The 14,395-nt window shown below is 37.1% G+C and overlaps 1 protein-coding gene across 2 annotated transcripts in view; it reads right to left on the bottom strand.

The window, feature by feature from the left end:
- Positions 1-1,827: 1,827 nt before the first annotated feature.
- Positions 1,828-14,395, bottom strand: part of LOC126161756 (annulin) — a 474,725-nt gene continuing 462,157 nt past the window's right edge. For both annotated transcript variants that reach the window (XM_049917807.1, XM_049917806.1), the window contains exons 13-14: positions 11,011-11,150; positions 1,828-2,752 (exon numbers count right to left, since the gene is read on the bottom strand). In XM_049917807.1, the coding sequence (XP_049773764.1) occupies positions 2,578-2,752; positions 11,011-11,150 (315 nt within the window). In that variant the 3' untranslated portion in view covers positions 1,828-2,577. The remainder of the gene's footprint in view (positions 2,753-11,010; positions 11,151-14,395) is intronic.

Consider the following 14,395-nt stretch of genomic DNA (forward strand, 5'->3'; position numbering starts at 1 on the left):
TTCAAGAATATTAATTACATATTAACTTTTACCTGAATAATGTTTTCTTATACTTTGAAGATATACCCCCTAAACCTAAAATGCCAATTTTTTGGGGTGTATTATATACCATAAAAGTGAAATTGGTCACAAATTAAAAAATATGTGTTGTACTATTTTGCTGCCTCTGTCAACCACCAAGTTCCATCACAATTGCTTATTGATACTTGGGAATATTCCCTTGTAAGTGCTCTCATTATGAAACGCTGGATGAATATAAATTGGGTAATCTGCACTAGTTTTTCACTCATCTCCATGTTTATAATGTCACATCTCCTTGACTTTGTGTTGTATGATGATATGTGGACACTGTCTGCAGACTGTGTTGTGCATAGAGTTAGTAGTAATGAAGTAATAAATTAAAATGTCTTGCTTGATGCTGAAATTTGACTGCATGAACAGCAAAAGTGTAGTAAGCAATAAATTTTTCCCCTTTCGTTATTTTGTGGATGGTGTCATCAAGAAAAAATGTCATAAAAATTTGAAGTTATGTATAAATTTTGTTGGAAGTCACAAGGTGCTCTCATTCCTTAACACTGGACAAATGAAGTCCACATATTTGGCGTGTCATCAGTTAAGTCACCTCAAGAGAAACACACAGTTTCAAACTATAATCCTCCCATGCTGTGCGGGTTCCACAGCTATCACTATATGCCACATCTCTATCTCCAGATACTTCAATTGCACCATTCTTCCTTGGCCACACTTTCTGTGGTCTTCCTCTTCTTCTCCTTTCAGGAGGTTGCCATGAAAGTGCTCTCTACTTGTCTTACTGTATTAAATTTTTAACACAAGACTGTACCTCTTAATGAGCAGATTATGACAGCATTTTAATTTTTTTAATTCAGTCAATAATTCCATGAATTACTGAAAATTGAATTTTTGTAGCCCTATACTGTAACTGGTGCCTGATTACAATTTCTGGGTTACAGGGTAGTGTTTTAGAAATATAGACGTTAAGATGTCATTTTTATAAAGCAAAAATAGGAAAACAACTTTTAAGACAAAACATTTATTTCACATTTGGTACACAAAAATAAATGCACTACATTTTCATACTTCTTATGGCATCATAATGAATAAGTTTGTTAAATGGCAGTTTCATACTTTTTCTACTGTTTATAAAAATGTAAATGTCTACAAACATATTAAAATATGTATCTGAATAAAATAATGAGTCATTAAATATAATATACACTGAAACATAACACAAACATAGCTATAAACATCTAACATCAACAACAAATTTCACTCTCAGACAGACAAACTATGTATATTTAATGAAGCACACTGTAGAATCACATGATTAGATTACTAAGCATGTATTGAAGACAATTTGTTCTTCATACATGATCATTTCTTGTTACTGTACTAATGAATAAACTGAAAATTTCTGGTGTTGTATTTTAAATATTTGTCAATGATTTCTTGCTGGAATGAAATTGTACTATTAACTATATTTCAACTAATTTCTTGATTTTGTTACAGTTCTTTTCACTCATTGTAGCTACTTACATCTAGCTACAGCTGTCTTCTCATAGACATAGTTAATTTTATTATACATCTTATAAAAGTTGCCCTGAGAATATAAAATTAAATGTTATTTTACAAAAAGGCACCAAAAGTAAATCTAATTACATTATAGTAGCTACCAGATGTTTAATGTAACACTCAGCTGCCGTTTACATAAGTGCAACAGGTCAGTTTAATGTGTTTCTTGTTTATAGGGAAACTCCATACACTGATATCAAAACACATTAATGTATAACACAAACATATTTTTTTAAAAAAAATGTATCTTTAGCTTGACATTGTTTTCAAGGCTGCACTTTTCCTACTATTTTGAACATATGGATCATGCAGATATAAAAACACATCAAAAAAGTGTTAATGGAGTACTTTAAATTCTCTTCCTGTAATATATAAATAAAAATAAAGTTCTGATGAATATATGACTATATATTCATTTAATACTGCCTAAAAGTATTTTAAACATTCATAGAAATAAAGCTTTATACTGAAGGTCAGCATGAAAGACATAAACTTTGTTTCCTTTCCAAGTGCTGCTGACAGTGTATGAAATATAAGTAATAAACTGCATCAAAAATAAATTAAAGATTAATCTCATGACAGTACTGTTTCCATTATTCTGATGAAATGAAATAAGAAAATAAGTAAACTTTATGAAATATCAGACATTCAATATCATGGCATCATCGTGAACTTTGAGACAGTAGCTACCAACATAGTTAGCTGAAATCAAAATATACAATAATGTGCAGGGAAAATGATGATGTGTGACTCAATACAAAATATATGTGATGTTAATGAAAAAAGGAGGAATTTGGCAGATAATAGCTAATTTAGTTCCTAATATATACTACATTACTAACAAATGTTGAATCTGAAACAGCAGTCTTATTTAAATAATGCATCCCTCTTATGTGAGATGTTCTCTCATATAATTCTCCAAAGCAATGCAAAAAATTCCTTAATGTACTTGAATGTCAAATTGCAGATCTTTAAATCTGGCTCTTCTTAAGCTGCATTCCCAGTACCATTCACTTCTTTCTTGGGTTCAACCATGAAATTAAGGAATCCATCCACATCATCAAGCTCTTTTGATGTAAATTTTGCAGCAATTGTTGCCCGGCCATCATATTTTGGTGTAAATTTAAAGTTGACTGATGCCTCTTCACCGGGAGCAATGTTCCTAAAAACAATTACAATTTTTTGTCATCCACTGGAAAATAGGAGTGGTTCAACTGTAGAACATTATACATTACGTAACATTTATTTTTTATAGCATTTCCTTTATCACATTTTGGTTAAACTGTGTTCTGGTGTTTTAAGTAGCCTCGGCAATAGCTTTGCTTGTGTGTATCATTAAATTATACTAGGAAAACCAAAATATTAAGGCCTTCAAAGAATCTGCCTTACATGGTTGGTGCCAAATCATAAAAATGGAATGCAAAAGGTGATGTTGAGAATTTATATGGCAATAAAGAAAGAGGAGAATTGAGGTTCAATACTTTCTCCAGTCATGTCCTTAACCTACATAAGTGGTTTGCCAATTGCATTGAAGAACTCCTTGAAAAATGTGATGGCTCCTGATGATGTAAGTGTACTGACAAAGGATCCAAACACAACATACCTGGTTCACCCAGACAAATAATGGAGTAGGCTTATAACTGGTTTGCAGTAAACAGCTTCACTTCTAATGTTACAGAAACTAAATTATGTCTAACATTGCTAAGATGCTGAATTGCAGATAGGCGCTACAAAAAGACTTCACAAATAAAACGATTGCAATCTCAGGCAACTGAAACGACACTACGAGTAGCAGCACCAGTGCATGATGGGAGTGGTGACTGCATGGGAATAAGGAGGAGGCTGGAGCAGGCAGGGGGGGGGGGGATGATAGTAGGGTAGGGGTGGCGGAGAGTGAAGTGCTGCATGTTAGATGGAGGGCAGAGGAGAAGTGGGGTTGGCGGGGGGGGGGGGGGGGGGGGTTACATTCCATCCTGGATTTTCCATTGTTTGATTTAAACTTTACCTGAGGAATATTCAGTTGAAAATACCAATAAATTACAGGACAGAATTACTAGCAAGTGCTTGCTTTCATGACACAGAATGTTTCATATTACTAAGACAGTGCAGTAGATCAGGGGAAGTCTCAGGCCCTGGATGACAGGTACATACCTCCCTAAGGAAGGAACTAACATTCCAAAAGCTAGGATGGTATTGTCACTTTCACTTTTACATGTGTCTGTTGGCAATACTAGACAGTTTGCTATCAATTTTCTCTCATTTCCTTTTTTAAAAGACTCAGTTTTGCAATTCCAAAAATTAAAAATGACTTACAAGTACAAAAGTATGGACACACACCAAATGTGATGTGATGGGTAAATTGCCTAGGTATTCAGATGGATAAAATGCAACTTACAACAATTAAAACCAGAGATCAATGAGCATACACTAAATGAAACTCCATGTGTGAAATTCCCAGGCATCCAAATGGGTGAAATACGAATGTAGTGATTTGAACACTGATTTTTTAAAAAAAATACAGCAGTATATATGCTTTGATAAATATGACCAAAACATTCAATGTGATCTCCACAATACATTGACCAACATGATCAACAGAATTTACAAGTTACATCATTGATCAGATCTTCATTTCAGAAACAAGCTACAATTTCACAAGCAGAGTACTTAGCATTGGTTACAGTGATCATGAGACACAGCTACTGTGTAAAGAAATAGCAACAGGTTGTAGCAGTTGCAAAAATGTAGTTGAAAAAGTAACTTTTTCTGAAGACAAAATTAGAATTTTTAATTTCTTACTAACTAGGGGAAACTGGGAAAGTATTTCCATTCAGAACAGTGTTGTCAATATGTATAGTCCATAACAGACCCTTCACCTTATCATTACACTCAACTGCACAGCTTGAACGTCTCTTTTAGCGAACAACCCCTAAGGAGACAAAGTGCTACCAACATGAAATCTCCAAGCATGAGGTCAAAATAATATCTGAATATTGTCAGACTGTTTTACATAATGAGAGACAATACTGCTGCTGATTAATTTATCTCTTACTGAAGCATAACAGACCAGAATTGAAAGCAAATTGAACAAATCATTACAACTACTCTCAAGTTTATTGAGAACTAGTCACCACTCAGATTCCAATAATGTTATAAGAATATAATGGACACATTTGGTATATTACCTTAGTATACTAATTATATCATGTACAAACATTCTATATTAGACAAAGAACAATATAGAACTCGGTCAATTGGCAGGAACATCTGAAATTCTCATATTCTGTACTATGTCACTTGTTTTTGTTTATCTGTCAAAATACATAAAGCTATGTCTGTACGCCCTGAATATTATAAGAATTACTATTGTCGATCTTTAAGTAATTGTATATGTTTAATAAAATAACAAATTTAAAATATGTAAACAAATCATCAAAAGATGCTTACTGTGTGAAATACAAAATTACTGTAGAAGATAACTGAAAGTTCTTTTTAACTGTGTGTTGATAAAATGATTGGAGCATTGTGTTTGATTTTGTTCTTGTGACTAAGTTATGGTTTATTCCAAATATCTGGTGTGAATTCAGATATTATTATTGTTTTCTGGCTTATTTGTATGTGTGAAACAAAGAGCAATTTATACTGTCTCTCTATGTATGTAAAATTGACTTAATGAAGTACTTTTCAATAGTAATCACCAAAAATTGTAAAATCAACAATGGTGCAGTTGTTTGAAAGTGTATATAAAGATGTAAGTTTGGGATTTGAGATTCACTGTTGAGCTGCTATTTGCAATGTTCTGTGTGTGTTGCTCTGAGTCTTAAAAATGTATACCTCTTATTTTGAGTCACACTGCATGCTGATGGGAATTTTACTGATCTTGTACTTGTCAAGATCACCAGGACATCGAATAAGAAGCAAGTTTAGCATTTGTTTTACACTATCAATCTGATCTGTACAATTTCAATGGGTCTTATTTGCAGCAAGTTTATATCATCTCACTCCTAATAATTCCTAATAAGAAGGTACGTCTCATTATCTTGATTTCTTATGTTGAATAAACCAATGAAAAAATGCTATTTAGTATGAAACAACTCCAGAGAAGGAAACACACACACATATATCTGCAGTCTCAGAGAGCTGAGACCACACAGGTCCCATCTCCTTAAATTCCCACTTTTTTGCAGTTTCTTCAGTTTTAATCTACAGTCCATAACCAATAGATTGTGGTCAGAGTCCACATCTGCCCCTGGAAATGTCCTACAATTTAAAACCTGGTTCCTAAACCTCTGTCTTGCCATTATATAATCTATCTGATACCTTCTAGTATCTCCAGGCTTCTTCCATGTATACAACCTTCTTTCATGATTCTTGAACCAAGTGTTAGCTATGATTAAGTTATGCTCTGTGCAAAATTCTACCAGGCAGCTTCCTCTTTCATTTCTTATCCCCACTCCATATTCACCTACTACATTTGCTTCTCTCCCTTTTCCTAATATTGAATTCCAGTCACCTATGACTATTAAATTTTCATCTCCATTCACTATCTAAATAATTTCTTTTATCTCATCATACATTTCATCAATTTCTTCATCATCTGCAGAGCTAGTTGGCATACAAACTTGACACCTTGAACATATGGTAATAGAGTGCTGTTTTGTGCTTCCTTCTGCTCTCCCCTATTGCCTTCATTCTGCTCTCCTCTATTGCCTTCATTCTTTGTCACCATAGTTTTATCTATTAGTTTCATCCCATAATCGTTGGCACCAAAAATGGACTTGAGGTTTTGTAGTTCATCCTTTAGATGTTCCTTATCACTGATCCTGTGAACCCTCTTGGTTAAAGGGTGCAGGGTGGATTTCTTCTCTATAGGGTGATGATGATAGGAGGTAGTGCTTGTCAGTACTAGTTTGCTTCTATATACTCTATGGCCCAGTTTACCATCAGGCTTTCTGTAAACTTCTGCATCGGGCAAAGGCAGCACCCAATTCTTTTCTATCTCCGTACTGGACTGGATTCTGCTGTGCTGCTGGTTGAGATGTTGGTGGAAATTTCATAGCTCTTCCTCTCCATGTGGTCAGATAACGAAAGTATTATCAGCATCTCAGAACCAACATTCTGGGTGTAATGGTGTGGACTAGAACACTGTTTCTTCAAATGCTTCCATGAAGTTGTCTGCTGCAATAGGCAAGAGAGGGGAGACCACAGCTACACCATCTGTCTGTTCATAGAATTCCCCATTCCACCTTAAATAGGTGATCGTTAAACAGTGGTGCACTAACTCACAGATATTGGGTGCCACACATTCCTCTAAGATCTTCATGGTGTCTTGTACTGGTACATTTGTGAATAAAGAATTCATGTCAAAGTTAACCATCAGGGCTGTGGCCAAGATACACTTTTGTTTTAAAAGTTCAACAAAATGGATTGAGTCCTGAACATACAAATTTATGTGGCTCACCAAATGTCGGAGCTTTGGACCCAGTTCCTTTGCTAGACTATAAGTTGGTGAATTAATGGTACTCACAGTTGGTTGCAAAGGAAATGCCTCTTTATGGATCTTCAGTACACCATATATATCCTTGGTGCCTGTGGAACTTATGGGATGAGTCATCTGGCCATATCAAAATTCTTTCTAGTTTGCTTTGGCAGTGTTTGTGTCAATGTGATTATCTTGGCCATTGGCTCTCCCTTAAGCTTCTTACAAATGGGTTCACTCAGAAGATCCTCCATTTGTTTATTATAATCTTCCATGTTCAACACAACAGTCGCATTTCCCTTGTCTGCTCATGTTATTACTAAATGAGAGCTATTCTTCTGTTCTGCAATAGCATGATGTTCCTCCTTGCTGATATTTTATTTTGGAGGTGAGTCAGGATTTGTAGTGTTTCTTGTCTCTGCTTCAGTCTGTGGTAGATGAGGAATCGAAGCTTCAACAGATTTGATGATGTATTCTTTTGGGACTCATTTTGGTGCAACTGCAAAATTCATTCCTTCAGCCAGGATTTGTGTCACTGCATCACTTAACATTTGGCTGGAAAGGTTAACCACCATCTGTTGAGTGTCTAGTATTATTCCTTCCTTGGTGATTTTCTGCTGCAGTTTGTAGAACTTCCTCATCTGATGGATGGCAGTACAATCGCTCGACCTTGTGGCCTGTTGAAAAGTTAACATGTTGACCTTCTCCCAGTCATCCATGTCCAGCTTCCCAGTAAGGAAGAGTTGCAGTTGACAAATTTTCCTGTTGCTTTTGTTGAGACTTACTTGAATGTGGGGGATCCTTTCCCACAACAAAGCTTTGCTGGCTTGTAGACTGATATTCTTTGTCTTGTTTGAATTTATAACAGGATGTCAGCCTTAAGAATTTTGGTGCTATAGCAGTGTCCCTGCATCTCTTCAAAAAGACAAGATCATTCAGCAGTTTACCTCTTCTTAGTCACAGTATTTCCGTAGACTTCCTGCCCATACTGATTGGTTAAATAACATAGGATTCTGTGGCCATTGTCACATTCAATAAAAATTTTCTGGGTTTGTGACCACATTGTTAATATGCAAAACTGCCATGTTTCAGTCACCTTTGCAAATGACCTTCGGGGTGTTTTTGTTTACTGCTGAATGAGAAAACTTTGTTTCTTATATAGCTGCAGACATGGCTGTTATCTGATTCTGATAGGCTGTTAGGTATGAAGGTGAGGATGTTAGAAGTTCTTTATTTGTGTTTTTATTATTTCTGTTCATTGGTGGAAACCTGATGTTTTGATTAGAGTTTGCATTACTGCTTGTGATTAGTGGAAATTGGAAAATGGAAAACCAGGTGGCAGTTGTGATGTGGCATTGTTTTCCTGCATTCTAATGCCAGCTGAGGTGCACCAACACCTTATGCACATATGGTGACAGTGGTCTCTCACATGCCTACATGTATTGCTTCAAGTGAGCTGTTGTCCTGTAACGCTGTTATTGCTGGCAGCCAAGATGTCAAAAGTTGATACCCGTCTTCTCTGTTCACGTTGGCGGGTCACTTGGCTATTTCTATTGCCTCTCTAATCTTCCTCCTGAAAGTAAGAGGCCGTTTTGCCAGTACATGAGCTTCATCAAAATCAACCTGTTTGCTGCACTCAGCCTGCCAGCAATGACTTGGTGTATTGTCTTAGTCAGATATATCTTTCATGTTCAGATATCTGTGTGCCGATGGGTCACCCCATCTCACCTACATACACTAATCCACAACACCATGTCACAACTGCCACCTGGTTTTCCATTCATTGATTTACACCAATCACAATCAGTAATCCAACACTAAGGAAAACATCGAGTTTCCACCAGTGAAAAGAAATAATAAAAACACCAATAAAGAACTTCTAACATCACTCACCTTCATCCTTAACCTCCTATCAGGATTAGATAACAGCCACATCTGCAGGTACATAAGAAACATAGTTTTCTCATTCAGCAGTAAACAAAAGCACACTGAAGAAGGTCACTTGCAACAGTGACCAAAACATGGGTAGTTTTACATATTGACTAAGCAGTCACAAACCCAGAAAAAAATTATTGACTGTGACAATGGTTGCGGGAGCCTATGTTTGCATATAAGTTGACTCATTCATACTGTGCAAGGACCCTCCCCTTCTTTACAGGATTTATGGATATTAAGTGTGAATGTAAGAGAGATTTAAGGCCCAAGTAACACAAGACACTACTTTGGGTACCAAGCTGAGAGGGCACCAGGGTGCCAAAATTGTAAGATTTATACACAGGACATAGTGAGTTAGTAATGGAGGTGTGGGTCACCAAGCTGAGAGTAAGATTTGTATGTAGAGTATATTACAATTAGTAGTCAAAGCTGACAGGATGAAAGTGTATAAGGGAAAAGAGGAAGTGGGTCAGGGTTGGGGGCACCAGAGGATAGGTCACTTGCATGAAAAAGTATTCTCAAACCAGTCCTAAATGTATGAATGAAAATCACATTTTCCATACATTTTCATGTTAAGAATATGTCATGTGTGTTTTAACATATACTGTTAAAAAAGAAGGTAACACTATTCACCAGCATAATGTATAAATTCACAGAAGAAGCTAGTGGACAAAAAATCCTACAAATAAAATCAGAATAATCTGAAAATGAACTACAGATCTCTGGAACCAGTAACTGTGTTAATGTCTCAAAAATCATAAGTTCTGTTTATTCTCAGTAAAAGCAGTAATGCATAAAATCATGTATGTGATTTCATAAGAAGTTTGTAAGGAATAAAGGAGACCAATTAGCAAAAAGCTTGCTAGCTTTTGGAGTAATCCTTGCTCAAGCTAGAGTACAATTACACACAGAAAATGGTCATACAAACACGCATGAGCACACACAGGTATGCGCGTACATGCACACACACACACACACACACACACACTTATATGCACATGTCTGTGCCTCTATGTGGTGCTGGCTAGACACACAATGCTAGTGCTGCATTTTGACTGGTGAACTAGGGTGGCATGGGTAGAAGAAGAGAAAGGTGGATGCAGGGAGAGGAGTTTGGTGCCACATAGGGGCATAGGTACATATATTTTTGTGTGTGTGCACATGTTTTTACTCTAGCCCAAAAAAGGGTTACTCCAAAAGTTAGCAAGTTTTGTTTCTTTTTTTGAACTTAAGTTCAGTGCTTCTGCTTTTTGGTGAGTGGTCTCCTTTATGCATAAGTATTTACACTACACCCGAACTTCCCTAAAAATGTATAAAAAGTTTGAAAGTATTGTATAAATGTTTCTAGTGTTACTGCAATAGCTACACTGCCAGTTGACAGGCTGATGTGCGCAACTCCAACTGCAAATATGACTCTTAAAAAGGAGTGAAAATTCAAAAGAATTACTTACATAGTAAAGGAAAGTTTTATTTGTCTAATGAGGAAGATTACAGTTAAATGAGCAAATGAATGAATTATATGTGGTCTGTTGTGATTTAGAATGATATGGGAAAGAGATTAATTTAGGCTGACACACATTCCTAGAACTTTCTTCCCAAAACTATTATAAATTACATGGTCTGAAGGAAGTACAAGGAATGGGCAACATAATTCTTATATGACCCATTAAAGTGCAGTATCAGAAGACGTACATTTGTGTGTTTTTAACTGTTACCTCTTTTGTTTTTAATTAGATATTAACTATCAATCTTTTTTAGCTCTAACTACAATAATATATGCAAGTACACTGATGAATGCATTGTGTGTAATGGTGTATCTTGATTCATCTTTTACTTTTCAAGTTAAATTTTTATTATTATATGAATAAAACAAATATTTCATACTTCCTGTCTGGGCAACAGTGTACAGTTTCACACTGACATGTTCATAGTTAAGTAAAAAATTTCTAATTAAAAATTTCAAATGCAAATCATATAACGAAGTATTGTCATACTTAAATACGTACTGGGAAAGTTTTATCTTCTGTGTTTTAGCTATTCCAGGGCCTTCAATCAAGAACTGTCCTTTCTTCACTGGTATTGGCAATGGGTTCTTCAAAGTTGCAACAGCAGACATCTCTTGACCTTGTACAGGTTCACCTTCCAACTGTGAAAGAAAAGGAGATTGTATTAAAAATGTTGAAACTACACAAATCATACAGAGCAAAAGCAGCACATATATGAATTAATTCATTTTGTTTTGGATCAATACATGCATTGGTGAAAGGAGTAAAACTTTAATTCTTATATTTTGAAAAATAACTGAATAACTTCATGTGGCAGCTGGCAGCATATTTACTTTTTCTGTGGTTTACAAAGCATTGTATATTCCAGAATGAATCTTTCATTCTATCGCAGAGTGTGAGCTATTGTGAAATTTCCTAAAGTAATGAAACTTGTGCCAGGCCAGAACAAGAACCCAGACTTTACTCTGCCTGTGAAAGTAGGGCTCTATGTTCAAATGCACTTCCAGCAAACACAATCAATGTGTCAGAAGCTTCACATGGAATATTGGTGCTAAGAACTCTGTGATGTCTGGAACAAATAATAGTTATCTTATCGCTGAATACCTCACAATAAAACAATGGCTAGTGAGAACTAAAAGTAAGTGTTGCTTTTTTAAAAGTGAACATCATGAACAAAATAAGTTTTCTGGGACATTTGAATCTAACTTCATCAGATTTTTTTCTAAGTAATCATTCTGCAAAATCAAATGGTTAGGATTCATTCTGTAGTTGAACATATGGCAATGCAAATTTCATCCTGAAATAAGTTGTTAATATGAAAAATGCCAGTTCATTCAATGGTCACTACAACTGTTGGGTGGAATGTTTCACAGGCCAGCAGAACATGAGAACAAGGCAGCTCAATTGTAGGGTCATGGAGAATTGTGGTGCTCATATTGATGCTTTATTTTTTACTTACTGGGAACAGAATTTCCCTCTTATCTCTCAGCTGCAACTGTATCTGACACCAGCAATCTTCTGTAATGGATGGTGGGAGTAAGGAGCAGACAAGAGGCTGGGAGAAAGAGGGATAGTAGAGTATGGGTGGGTGAGGTGCTAGTGCTGCCTGGAGGTGTACATGGGCTTGAGGGAATAGCATAGGGCTGTTAGGTGCAGTGTTGGGAGGCTGTGCTGGTGGAGGGGGGGGGGGGGGGGGGGAGGGATTGGGAGCAAGGCAGAGTAGAGAGAGAAGAAGTAGAGAAGAGAAAAAGGATTTGTAGGTGCATTGGGGGGATAGAAGACATATGGAGTACCAGAGCGGGAGCAGGGAAGCATATAGATATGTGAGAGACAGGGACTAGTGAAGGTTTAGACCAATGGCGTTATAGGAACAAAGGATATGTTATAGAGGAGTTTCCATCTGAGCAGTTCAGAAAAGCTGGTGCCAGTAGGAATAATCCAGATAGCTGTAAAGGAGTCATTAAAATGAAGCACATCATGTCGGGCAGAATGTTCAGCAGCTGGGTGGTCCGGCTTTCTCTTAGACACATTTTGGTAATGGCTATTCATTTGAACAGACAGCTTGTTAGTAGCCATGCCCACATAAAAACTGGCACAGTGGCTTCAGCACAGTTAGTTGGTCACATGGCTGCTCCCACATGTGGTCCTGCCTTTGATGGGCTAGGAGGTGCCTGTAATTGGACTGGAGTAGGTGATAGTAGTAGGTCTATTGCACGTATATGAGCCATGAGGCAGGGGTTGGGAGCAGGGGTGGAATAGGGGCAGACAAGGATACTGTGTATGTTCAGTGGGTGGTGGAATACCACTGTGGGAAGTGTGTGCAGGATAGTGGGGAGGATGTTCCTCATTTCTGGGCATGTCAAAATTCACACATAGAATGAGATTCAGTTGCTTCAGTCCTGGATGGTACTGAGTCATGAGAAGCGCGCTTTTTTTGTAGCTGGATGGTGGGTGTATGGGAGATGGTAAGTGACTAGAGAGAGAAGGCATGGGAGATATGTTTCTGAACAAGGTTGGAAGGGTAATTTCAGTCTGCGAAAGCGTGCATGCGGCCACTGGCATATTTGGAGAGAGGCAGCTCATCACTACAGATGTGATGTACACAGGTGGCTAAGTGATTTAGAAGGAACTTCTTTGTATGAAATGGTTGGCAGCTGTCAAGGTGGTCGTAGGTTTGATGTGGAAGGAGATACTGATGTAGCTCCCTTCAGGTGGAGGTTAGCATCAAAGAAGGTGGCTTTTGAAGTTAAGAAGGGCCAGGTGAAGTGAATGGGGGTGAAGGTAGAGATTCTGTTTACATCACAAAAATGTCAATAATGAAACTGAACCAGGAGAGGGGTTTACAATTCTGGGTGGCTAGGAAGGGTTCCTCCAGATACACCATGAATAAAATGGCACAGAATGATGCTGTATGGCTGCCCTTTGCTATACCAAGGATTTTTTGTAGCCAATGCCTTCAAAGGAGAATTAATTGTGGGTGAGGGCGTAGTTGACCATAGTAACCAGGAAGGAGATAGCCATAGTGGCAGCTACTGTGTAGAGCAAAAGAGCATGTGAACACCCTAACTTTTGACACCTTGCGGATTTATTGTCTATTTTTCTTTGAATGCTGTTAAACATAACATAGATGCTCCAATCTGAAAGATACCACACTTAAATCTACTATGCTGCTGATCCTCTAGACTCCATGAAATTTGACTCAGAGTCATGAGCACACCTTCAGTTGTATTTGTTGTAAGGAACATTTGCACATTTGCAACTTGCATGATGTAATTGCCTTATGGGCCAAATACAAACAGATCTGATAAACAATGTGCATGGCTCACGATGTGCACAGCTAGCCCTTGGCACTCAACTAGAACTTTATGTCAGTGCCATGAGGTGTAGCACACTGCAGCAGACTTTTATCCCAGTTTGCTTGGCATAAATCGTGCTATATGATAGCACACTTCTCAGATATGCTAATTCGCTCACTATATATTGCAGTAAAATAAGACCAGATGTCAGAGTATGTTAAAGTTATACTGACAGGAAACCTATTTTGTTTAATTTCTCATGCAGCTAAAGTCTTGCTGAGAGTGTTGAATAGAAGGCTACATGGCAAGCTGGATAGAGGGATTGCAGAGGAGCAGTTCAGATTTAGAAGAGGAAAAGGAACAAGAGACGCTACTGGCCTCTTAAAAACTATAGGGGAAAGATATATATTGGAAAAATGTAGAGAAATCTTTGCTGTTTTTATAGAATTAGGAAAGGCTTTTGACAGAGTTCAGTGGAACAAGCTGATGGATATTTTGAAGAGGAAAGGAGTAGACTGGAAAAAGAGACAACTGATATAGTATCTATATTTACACCAGAAAGTAAGGATAAGGATTGGAAATGATATGTC

Source organism: Schistocerca cancellata, chromosome 2, assembly GCF_023864275.1.
Source record: "Schistocerca cancellata isolate TAMUIC-IGC-003103 chromosome 2, iqSchCanc2.1, whole genome shotgun sequence".
Lineage (NCBI taxonomy): Eukaryota > Metazoa > Arthropoda > Insecta > Orthoptera > Acrididae > Schistocerca > Schistocerca cancellata.